This window comes from Phyllobates terribilis, unplaced genomic scaffold (genome assembly GCF_046119375.1).
Source record: "Phyllobates terribilis strain yellow unplaced genomic scaffold, ASM4611937v1 Scaffold_2__4_contigs__length_985480577, whole genome shotgun sequence".
Classification (NCBI taxonomy): domain Eukaryota; kingdom Metazoa; phylum Chordata; class Amphibia; order Anura; family Dendrobatidae; genus Phyllobates; species Phyllobates terribilis.
Window position 1 is genome coordinate 950,184,670 of NW_027362762.1, and position 12,859 is coordinate 950,197,528.

General features: G+C 51.3%; 1 protein-coding gene across 1 annotated transcript; it reads right to left on the bottom strand.

The window, feature by feature from the left end:
* Positions 1 to 410: 410 nt before the first annotated feature.
* Positions 411 to 12,474, bottom strand: LOC141253096 (apovitellenin-1-like). The gene is made up of 4 exons (XM_073670854.1): positions 12,321 to 12,474; positions 1,502 to 1,601; positions 1,240 to 1,402; positions 411 to 1,036 (listed from the first exon to the last, which is right to left on the bottom strand). The coding sequence occupies exons 2-4, from the start codon at positions 1,551 to 1,553 to the stop codon at positions 940 to 942; spliced, it is 312 nt and encodes a 103-aa protein (XP_073526955.1). The 5' UTR covers positions 1,554 to 1,601; positions 12,321 to 12,474; the 3' UTR covers positions 411 to 939.
* Positions 12,475 to 12,859: the final 385 nt, after the last annotated feature.

Consider the following 12,859-nt stretch of genomic DNA (forward strand, 5'->3'; position numbering starts at 1 on the left):
GGCAAAAGAGGGGTGATTTGAAACTTTGTGCTTTTTAAAACAAATTTTATATTTTTTAAAACTTTTTTTTTTTACTTTCTCACTTCAATAGTCTCCTTAGGAGACTTGACGCTAAGATCATCCGATCGCCTGTGCTATATATAGCAGGGCTTCAGCACTGCTATGTATAGCAAAAGTTCACGATCTAATATGAACGCCGGCCACAAGCCGACGTTCAAAGGAGAATCATGATGACAGGCACGGGGGGGTCTTCAACAGACTCCCGGCCATCATGACAACCCATTGGCGCCCTGCGAACACGTGACGGGGTGACTGCTTATATTTCTTCAGTATATATGCTCCATGCGCATACGTCTCTCCGCTATGATGACTTTAGCTGTGGACCACAATCTAAAAATAAAGTCACAATCTTCCGTTTTTCCTTGGTAATTTTATTGATTCAAGGTTATTCATCTCACTGTATTGTATTTACCACTAACGGTAATACTTCAACCTGACAATGCCAAGAGAAAAGTCACCCTGCTCCTATACACCCACACATCGGAAAGGTAGACTGAAAACGATTTAAAGGAGTTATCCCATAAACATTTCCACAAAATAGGTGACAAAGGTATGAAGAATGAATGATCAAAAATGCTGAAAACCCCACTGATCGTGACAGCAAGGGCTCCAAAGTTCCCTGTGTGAATGGAGCTGTAGTGAGCATGTGCGACCACCACTGTATTCACTGCCTACAGGAGTGGTCGCACATGCTCACTACAGCTCAGTTCACACAGGGAACTTTGGATCCTCTGCTCTTCAGATCGGTGGTGTGAACAAGGGATCATATATTTATCATCTCCCCTGTGAACAGGTGATAAAAGTTGTCTAGAGGACAACTAATTTAATAAGGTCAAAGGGAACATTCCCAAAGCTTGTCGGTGGATGACTTGCACAACTTCACTCTTCACTTTTCTTGTTCAGGAAATCTGATAAGTTCTGATAAAGTTCCTCTGTTTTCACGGTGAGCTCAGATGTCTTTTTTATTAAGTAGCCTCTGTGAATGACAATTATTTAATATTAATATATTAGGTTTTTATTCGTTTTTTCTTCTTGTAACTTTCTTATAGTAGATCCTCAAAATTATAAACACCTATTTTGAAACCGGTCCCTCGGATTAGGGCATCAGCACATAACGGTCAAGCTTCGAGATAAGGAAAAGATTGAACATAAGAGAAAAATCCTGTTTATATTTATTACCGAACGTCTTGGACAAGGGTTTTTTCGAACAGATCCATAAGGGTCTTCCCGGCTTCTGGAGACACTTTATTCACAGCCTCATAGACATAAAAGGCCACAGCGTCCGGAAAGATCAGCCAGTCCCGACGCACATGTCTCTTGGAGATGACTTTCCCTTCAGCTTCTATAATAGGTTCCAGTAAAATCATAAAAAAAGAAAAAAAATATGTAATGGGTTTGTTATGGTGTTTTTATGTTGAGCTTTGCATTAAGATTCACATACCGCCGGACAGAAGGAGCAGGAAACAGGTGGCTGCGATGATCTGCAGACGCATGACCGGACTCCAACGGTTAAACGGTTATGTGTAGGTCTGAGGCTGGCGCTGTACAGATAAGAAGTAAGAAGACTGGAAACCTGCAGAACACTCGGGGTACAGGATAATGACACTGACACTCGGGGTACAGGATAATGACGCTGACACTCGGGGTACAGGATAATGACGCTGACACTCGGGGTACAGGATAATGACACTGTCACTCGAGGTACAGGATAATGACACTGACACTCGAGGTACAGGATAATGACACTGACACTCGGGGTACAGGATAATGACACTGTCACTCGAGGTACAGGATAATGACGCTGACACTCGAGGTACAGGATAATGACGCTGACACTCGGGGTACAGGATAATGATGCTGACACTCGGGGTACAGGATAATGACACTGACACTCGAGGTACAGGATAATGACGCTGACACTCGGGGTACAGGATAATGACGCTGACACTCGGGGTACAGGATAATGACGCTGACACTCAGGGTACAGGATAATGACACTGACACTCGAGGTACAGGATAATGACGCTGACACTCGGGGTACAGGATAATGACACTGACACTCGGGGTACAGGATAATGACACTGTCACTCGAGGTACAGGATAATGACACTGACACTCGGGGTACAGGATAATGACACTGACACTCGGGGTACAGGATAATGACTCTGACACTCGGGGTACAGGATAATGACGCTGACACTCGGGGTACAGGATAATGACACTGACACTCGGGGTACAGGATAATGACGCTGACACTCGGGGTACAGGATAATGACGCTGACACTCGGGGTACAGGATAATGACTCTGACACTCGGGGTACAGGATAATGACGCTGACACTCGGGGTACAGGATAATGACACTGACACTCGAGGTACAGGATAATGACGCTGACACTCGGGGTACAGGATAATGACACTGACACTCGGGGTACAGGATAATGACGCTGACACTCGGGGTACAGGATAATGACACTGACACTCGGGGTACAGGATAATGACACTGACACTCGGGGTACAGGATAATGACGCTGACACTCGGGGTACAGGATAATGACACTGACACTCGGGGTACAGGATAATGACACTGACACTCAGGGTACAGGATAATGACACTGACACTCGAGGTACAGGATAATGACGCTGACACTCGGGATACAGGATAATGACACTGACACTCGGGGTACAGGATAATGACGCTGACACTCGGGGTACAGGATAATGACACTGACACTCGGGGTACAGGATAATGACACTGACACTCGGGGTACAGGATAATGACGCTGACACTCGGGGTACAGGATAATGACACTGACACTCGAGGTACAGGATAATGATGCTGACACTCGGGGTACAGGATAATGACACTGACACTCGGGGTACAGGATAATGACACTGTCACTCAGGGTACAGGATAATGACGCTGACACTCAGGGTACAGGATAATGACACTGACACTCGGGGTACAGGATAATGACACTGTCACTCGAGGTACAGGATAATGACACTGACACTCGGGGTACAGGATAATGACGCTGACACTCGGGGTACAGGATAATGACACTGATACTCGAGGTACAGGATAATGACGCTGACACTCGGGGTACAGGATAATGACACTGACACTCGGGGTACAGGATAATGACACTGACACTCAGGGTACAGGATAATGACGCTGACACTCGGGGTACAGGATAATGACACTGACACTCGGGGTACAGGATAATGACACTGTCACTCGAGGTACAGGATAATGACACTGACACTCGGGGTACAGGATAATGACACTGATACTCGAGGTACAGGATAATGACGCTGACACTCGGGGTACAGGATAATGACACTGTCACTCGAGGTACAGGATAATGACACTGACACTCGGGGTACAGGATAATGACACTGACACTCGGGGTACAGGATAATGATGCTGACACTCGGGGTACAGGATAATATAATGACACTGACACTCGGGGTACAGGATAATGACGCTGACACTCGGGGTACAGGATAATGACACTGACACTCGGGGTACAGGATAATGACACTGACACTCGGGGTACAGGATAATGACGCTGACACTCGGGGTACAGGATAATGACACTGACACTCGAGGTACAGGATAATGATGCTGACACTCGGGGTACAGGATAATGACACTGACACTCGGGGTACAGGATAATGACACTGTCACTCAGGGTACAGGATAATGACGCTGACACTCAGGGTACAGGATAATGACACTGACACTCGGGGTACAGGATAATGACACTGTCACTCGAGGTACAGGATAATGACACTGACACTCGGGGTACAGGATAATGACGCTGACACTCGGGGTACAGGATAATGACACTGATACTCGAGGTACAGGATAATGACGCTGACACTCGGGGTACAGGATAATGACACTGACACTCGGGGTACAGGATAATGACACTGACACTCAGGGTACAGGATAATGACGCTGACACTCGGGGTACAGGATAATGACACTGTCACTCGAGGTACAGGATAATGACACTGACACTCGGGGTACAGGATAATGACACTGATACTCGAGGTACAGGATAATGACGCTGACACTCGGGGTACAGGATAATGACACTGACACTCGGGGTACAGGATAATGACACTGTCACTCGAGGTACAGGATAATGACACTGACACTCGGGGTACAGGATAATGACACTGACACTCGGGGTACAGGATAATGATGCTGACACTCGGGGGAAAAGGATAATGACACTGACACTCGAGGTACAGGATAATGACACTGTCACTCGAGGTACAGGATAATGACACTGTCACTCGGGGTACAGGATAATGACACTGACACTCGAGGTACAGGATAATGACGCTGACACTCGGGGTACAGGATAATGACACTGACACTCGGGGTACAGGATAATGACACTGTCACTCGAGGTACAGGATAATGACACTGACACTCGAGGTACAGGATAATGACGCTGACACTCGGGGTACAGGATAATGATGTTGACACTCGGGGTACAGGATAATGACACTGACACTCGACGTACAGGATAATGACACTGTCACTCGAGGTACAGGATAATGACACTGTCACTCGGGGTACAGGATAATGACACTGACACTCGGGGTACAGGATAATGACACTGTCACTCGAGGTACAGGATAATGACACTGACACTCGAGGTACAGGATAATGACACTGTCACTCGAGGTACAGGATAATGACACTGACACTTGAGGTACAGGATAATGACACTGACACTCGGGGTACAGGATAATGACACTGTCACTCGAGGTACAGGATAATGACACTGACACTCGAGGTACAGGATAATGACACTGTCACTCGAGGTACAGGATAATGACACTGACACTTGAGGTACAGGATAATGACACTGACACTCGAGGTACAGGATAATAACGCTGACACTCGGGGTACAGGATAATGACACTGACACTCGGGGTACAGGATAATGACACTGTCACTCGGGGTACAGGATAATGACACTGACACTCGAGGTACAGGATAATGACACTCGGGGTACAGGGTAATGACACTGACACTCGGGGTACAGGATAATGACACTGACACTCGGGGTGCAGGATAATGACGCTGACACTCGGGGTACAGGATAATGACACTGACACTCGGGGTACAGGATAATGACACTGTCACTCGAGGTACAGGATAATGACACTGACACTCGAGGTACAGGATAATGACGCTGACACTCGGGGTACAGGATAATGATGCTGACACTCGGGGTACAGGATAATGACACTGACACTCGACGTACAGGATAATGACACTGTCACTCGGGGTACAGGATAATGACACTGACACTTGGGGTACAGGATAATGACGCTGACACTCGAGGTACAGGATAATGACACTCACTCGAGGTACAGGATAATGACACTGACACTCGGGGTACAGGATAATGACACTGTCACTCGAGGTACAGGATAATGACACTGACACTCGAGGTACAGGATAATGACGCTGACACTCGGGGTACAGGATAATGATGCTGACACTCGGGGTTCAGGATAATGACACTGACACTCGAGGTACAGGATAATGATGCTGACACTCGGGGTACAGGATAATGACACTGACACTCGAGGTACAGGATAATGACGCTGACACTCGGGGTACAGGATAATGACACTGACACTCAGGGTACAGGATAATGACGCTGACACTCGGGGTACAGGATAATGACACTGACACTCGGGGTACAGGATAATGACACTGTCACTCGAGGTACAGGATAATGACACTGTCACTCGAGGTACAGGATAATGACACTGACACTCGGGGTACAGGATAATGACGCTGACACTCGGGGTACAGGATAATGACACTGATACTCGAGGTACAGGATAATGACGCTGACACTCGGGGTACAGGATAATGACACTGACTCTCGGGGTACAGGATAATGACGCTGACACTCGGGGTACAGGATAATGACACTGTCACTCGAGGTACAGGATAATGACACTGACACTCGGGGTACAGGATAATGACACTGACACTCGGGGTACAGGATAATGATGCTGACACTCGGGGTACAGGATAATGACACTGACACTCGAGGTACAGGATAATGACACTGTCACTCGAGGTACAGGATAATGACACTGTCACTCGGGGTACAGGATAATGACACTGACACTCGAGGTACAGGATAATGACACTCGGCGTGCGGGATAATGACACTGACACTCGGGGTACAGGATAATGACACTGACACTCGGGGTGCAGGATAATGACGCTGACACTCGGGGTACAGGATAATGACACTGACACTCGGGGTACAGGATAATGACACTGTCACTCGAGGTACAGGATAATGACACTGACACTCGAGGTACAGGATAATGACGCTGACACTCGGGGTACAGGATAATGATGCTGACACTCGGGGTACAGGATAATGACACTGACACTCGACGTACAGGATAATGACACTGTCACTCGAGGTACAGGATAATGACACTGTCACTCGGGGTACAGGATAATGACACTGACACTTGGGGTACAGGATAATGACACTGACACTCCGGGTACAGGATAATGACGCTGACACTTGGGGTACAGGAGAATGACACTGACACTCGGGGTAGAGGATAATGACACTGACACTGGAGGTACAGGATAATGATGCTGATGACGCGCCCCCTGGGCCAGTGCTGTAGTGCGGCGCACGTGTGCGTGGGGGAATACCCGGAGCCGGATCCGATGGGGGTAGTAGTCTCCGAGTGGCGGGGACCCGGTCCGTGCCCAGGGTGGTCAAACTAAGTGTGTGGCAGTCTTTGTAGATGTTGTTTAAGTGTCGACTACGCCACCCGTTGATTTGCGGTCGCAAGGCCGCCGCTGCAGAACAGTCCGCTGAGGCCGGTGGTATGTGTGCAGCAATGGTGGTATAACCCCCAACGGGAGAGGTATGGCCTCAGGGCAGCTGGTGCGGGTGAAGGGAGTGATAGAAAGGGCGTCCCGGTACCTTTAGTGCTGGTAGTGCGATGGAACACAGAGACTGATTGCAGTTTTCAATGCTTTACTCACAGATGTTATCAGTGTCAGTCCTGCAGGTGATGACGACCCGAGCCGTGCTGCGTCCACCAGGTACGGGGCTCGACCAACCCCCAGGCAGTTCCAGAGTGTGACCTTGAACTCCTTTCTCCGTTCCTTTCTCTGGCCGTCCCCACTAGGGACCCACCCATGTCCAGCTTCCTCGGGCCTTCTGGTGGCGAAACCTATCTCCGGTTTCCCTGACCCTATGTTGCGTGCCTTCGTGGTGAGTGTAGTGAGTGGTCGCGCCAAGACGTGGCCACGACCTCCGGTTCCTGGCTGAGGATAAGTGGCCTCCACCAGTTCGGGATCCGGTACCCTGATCTGCCAACCCTTCACCCGCTGACTCCTAGCGTGTTCGGGTTCCCTCTTCCTTCATGTCTCTGGGCCTTTCTCCAGGTTCCATTCCTTCCTTGTTCCTTGTTCCTTTCCTCTTGTCTTTCTCTCTCTTGCTCCCTTCAGGAGCAGCACCCAGACAGGGCTGCTGCTCCCTGTCACTACTCTTCTCCTCTTCTTCTGTCTGACTGAACTGAACTCCTAAGATGGTGCCCACCTTTTATACTCCCTCTGACACCCGAGCCCAGGTGACTAGCCACCAATGGGCTCCTTCCTATGCCCAGAGTCCCTCCCCTCTCTGCTCCTGCACCACTGGGATATTCCTCCCCCCCTCCCACTCCAGCCAGGGACAGACGCTGTCGTACCTGCACATCTATCTGGTGGGAGTACCGTTGATCTGTCCCCCGAAATGGGATGTATGTGGTGCATGCAGCTAACTGAGTTCTAGTCCACACTCCATCCTTACCCGGGAGTGGAATACCACACCTCTGGTTCGAGGTGCAATACCCCTGTAGCAGCCGAGCCCTCGGGGTGCTACATTCCCCCCTGGTAAACCACAGCACGTCCTCGGGCTGAAATAGAGTAAAAACAATTTTTAAAGTGTACGTACACATAAAACACATCAACTTTCATCCATCCCTTTATGGGAGGTTTTCTCAACAGCTGGCTAATGCCACCGGAACTCTTTTACAAAAAACACTATGTAAAACTTTGGCATCATATCAAATTTCACATTAAGGCATTCTCAAATAAAACATTCTTGAATTCTCGGGTTCTTGGGATCTTGGGATCTGGCCGCTCTCAGTCTTCGGCCAGGTAGAGGGAAGGGATGACCGCTCTCAGTCCTCGGTCAGGTTAGGGATTAGGGCAAAAATAGGCAACAGTTCTCTTTCTGTCCCAACGGGGACCACACTCTTAGTGGAAACAGTCCCACAACAGTCCTTATACCCGGTCGGGTAACTATTTACATCTCCTCTCTTACCGTTTACGATTAACGGTGTGCTCCACACGCTCCTTTCTCTTCCTCAGGTTCAGACCCGTCCGGGCCCTCTTTCTCCTTCTCCTCCTGGTACGATTGCTCCTCTTCTTCCTTGACCCGGTGGACATGAAGGGCGTACCACCCCTTCACTCCCTTATGCCTGGTATAGGTGACGGTATCTCCAGGCACCAGGTCCCGTCCACTGTGCCCCTCCGGTAGGTGGGACTCTACGTCGCTCCTGTTTACAAATACCTGGCTTATGGTCTTCGGGTCTTGGATGATGCCCCAGCCACATGCCATGTGAAACTTAACAACAGTCCCGGTGACTCGGGGACCGTGAGCTGTACGGGGGGGTCCTGGCGGGTCCTTGTCTTCTGCTCCACGTTTTTAATGTGGAGCCACTCCTCCTTCACTTTCCTCTCTCTCCGCTCCCGCTCAAACGTTGCCAGTTGTTGGCGGCAGGTCTCATAGCGCCGGGCGGCGCCCGCCCGGGTCTCCTAAGTGAACCCCATCAGGTCTTCTCCAGTGGGGTCCCCCTCGAATTGGGCGTCCTCCAGCGGGGTGAAGAGAGGTCCACGGGCTCCGGAGCTGGGATTAGCGGTTCATCTGGGGCCCTTGCTCCTACGGGATGACTCTTCCTGGAGCGGGGGTTGGTGTACTCAGGCGGCCAGACGAATGGTGTCCCATCCGGGCAGGTGTGCTGCTCATACAGGTCTTTCCCCAATGATGGCACGACTGGGGGCCCCGGCTGGGGTGCAGCGCCCGCGGGCATTCGGCCTTTTAACCAGGCCGGTGACTTTCTGATCGTGCCCGGTGTTGGGGAGCACGGTTCAGGGCGAGGCTCCGCTGCAGAGCTTGCTGCTGGAGGGCTGACTACTGGTGGTGGAGGTACGGTGGGCGGTGCGGCACCCAGAGCTTCGGGTCCCGCGGCGGGAGGTAGGGGCAGGTCCGCGGCCTCAGGGCCCGGAGTAACGGCGTTCCCCTTACTTGTCGTTGCGGCCTCCCCCGCGGCGTCGTCCCCGGCCCCCGGTCCGCTTCTGCTGCCTCTCGGGATCGACGCGGTGCTGGATGGTGGCTGCACCTCCGGTTGGCAGGTCAGCGTGCGCCGGGTCAACTCCTCCTTCCACCCGGCGAGCACGTCTCGTTGCGCCCAGATCATCCTCCTGTTCAGCTCTTCCAGCGCGGCCTGCGCGTACTCCGGTTCTTCCTTCTGGAGCACCGCTAGCAGCTCTGCAATCTGGTATGGCGGCTGTGGCGGTGAAGCTCTCCTCCGTATCCGACATCCTCCTCCCCCCTAGTGGACCGTGGCCTACCTTGCGATGATCCTCTCCCGTAGGCCGCGGTTCCGCAGTGGATCGTCAGGGTTGAGGACCTTCCGTCGCGCTCCTGTGACGTCGGCGTCACTGGGCTCCTTCCAGGACCTTACGCAACGTCCGGACGTGAGGCGGGGCTTCTGTTCTCGCGGGCTTTCGGAGTCCACACCCCTCTTCTTCCCGCGCGGCGTCCTCAAGATGGCGCCCAATGGCGGGAAAACTCCACGGATGGCGGGAAGAAGGCAGAAGATGGCGTCGGATGGCGGGAATCGGCTCCGGACGGCGGGAAACGACTCCGGACGGCGGGAAACTTCACCACAGGTAAGTAAAAAGTCTCTTTTTCAGGCACGCAGTACCCGGTGGTTACGGGCACGAGATCCTGCCGACTACGCCAAAGTTGACGCGCCCCCTGGGCCAGTGCTGTAGTGCGGCGCACGTGTGCGCGGGGGAATACCCAGAGCCGGATCCGATGGGGGTAGTAGTCTCCGAGTGGCGGGGACCCGGTCCGTGCCCAGGGTGGTCAAACTAAGTGTGTGGCAGTCTTTGCAGATGTTGTTTAAGTGTCGACTACGCCACCCGTTGATTTGCGGTCGCAAGGCCGCCGCTGCAGAACAGTCCGCTGAGGCCGGTGGTATGTGTGCAGCAATGGTGGTATAACCCCCAACGGGAGAGGTATGGCCTCAGGGCAGCTGGTGCGGGTGAAGGGAGTGATAGAAAGGGCGTCCCGGTACCTTTAGTGCTGGTAGTGCGATGGAACACAGAGACTGATTGCAGTTTTCAATGCTTTACTCACAGATGTTATCAGTGTCAGTCCTGCAGGTGATGACGACCCGAGCCGTGCTGCGTCCACCAGGTACGGGGCTCGACCAACCCCCAGGCAGTTCCAGAGTGTGACCTTGAACTCCTTTCTCCGTTCCTTTCTCTGGCCGTCCCCACTAGGGACCCACCCATGTCCAGCTTCCTCGGGCCTTCTGGTGGCGAAACCTATCTCCGGTTTCCCTGACCCTATGTGGCGTGCCTTCGTGGTGAGTGTAGTGAGTGGTCGCGCCAAGACGTGGCCACGACCTCCGGTTCCTGGCTGAGGATAAGTGGCCTCCACCAGTTCGGGATCCGGTACCCTGATCTGCCAACCCTTCACGCGCTGACTCCTAGCGTGTTCGGGTTCCCTCTTCCTTCATGTCTCTGGGCCTTTCTCCAGGTTCCATTCCTTCCTTGTTCCTTGTTCCTTTCCTCTTGTCTTTCTCTCTCTTGCTCCCTTCAGGAGCAGCACCCAGACAGGGCTGCTGCTCCCTGTCACTACTCTTCTCCTCTTCTTCTGTCTGACTGAACTGAACTCCTAAGATGGTGCCCACCTTTTATACTCCCTCTGACACCAGAGCCCAGGTGACTAGCCACCAATGGGCTCCTTCCTATGCCCAGAGTCCCTCCCCTCTCTGCTCCTACACCACTGGGATATTCCTCCCCCCCTCCCACTCCAGCCAGGGACAGACGCTGTCGTACCTGCACATATACTGGTGGGAGTACCGTTGATCTGTCCCCCGGAAATGGGATGTATGTGGTGCATGCAGCTAACTGAGTTCTAGTCCACACTCCATCCTTACCCGGGAGTGGAATACCACACCTCTGGTTCGAGGTGCAATACTCCTGTAGCAGCCGAGCCCTCAGGGTGCTACACTGACACTCGGGGTACAGGATAATGACACTGACACTCGGGGTACAGGATAATGACACTGACACTCGGGTTACAGGATAATGACACTGACACTCCGGGTACAGGATAATGACGCTGACACTCGGGGTACAGGATAATGACACTGACACTCGGGTTACAGGATAATGACACTGACACTCGGGGTGCAGGATAATGACAATGACACTCAGGGTACAGGATAATGACAATGACACTCGGGGTACAGGATAATGACGCTGACACTCGGGGTGCAGGATAATGACAATGACACTCGGGGTACAGGATAATGACACTGACACTCCGGGTACAGGATAATGACGCTGACACTCGGGGTACAGGATAATGACACTGACACTCGGGGTACAGGATAATGACACTGACACTCGGGGTGCAGGATAATGACAATGACACTCAGGGTACAGGATAATGACAATGACACTCGGGGTACAGGATAATGACGCTGACACTCGGGGTGCAGGATAATGACAATGACACTCGGGGTACAGGATAATGACACTGACACTCCGGGTACAGGATAATGACGCTGACACTCGGGGTACAGGATAATGACACTGACACTCCGGGTACAGGATAATGACGCTGACACTCGGGGTACAGGATAATGACGCTGACACTCCGGGTACAGGATAATGACGCTGACACTCGGGGTACAGGATAATGACACTGACACTCGGGTTACAGGATAATGACACTGACACTCGGGTTACAGGATAATGACACTGACACTCGGGTTACAGGATAATGACACTGACACTTGGGCTGTGACGTATGACTCGTATATATATACCGGGGGAGGGTCATGATTTATTTGCTGAATTTTATGGTTACATATTCTCAAATTTTTTCCTTACCGCTGAATGTGAATGGTCGTCTCTCGGTGCTCTCTGTCAGGAATACTGTGACAAGTGAATTAGAACACAAACATCCCTCATTTCATTGTTTACAGGTCAAAATCCAGTTTGTATAACTTTTGCATCAAGTGTCAAAATAATCCACTTAACCTTTACTGGGGCAAATGTTCTCTTCAGAGAGGAAGAGGACTTGAATGCTAGCGCCACCTATTGGAAGTAGCTATCCTAAAAGTCGATATCGACCGTTGTCACATGACTTAGGATAAAAGCCAATACCAGAATCTCAATTTGCAGACACGGTGTTTCAGGATGCTGCCCCTCATCAGCGCAAAGTATGAGATCTGATTTGGCTATCGACAGAGGCTCAGGACTGGGGTATACACACGTGGTCAAAATTGTTGGTGCCCCTCGTTTAATGAAAGATAAACCCACAATGGTCACAGAAATAACTTGAATCTGACAAAAGTAATAAATTAAAAATCTATGAAAATGAACAAATGAAAGTCAGACATTGCTTTTCTGCTTCCACGGAATTTAAA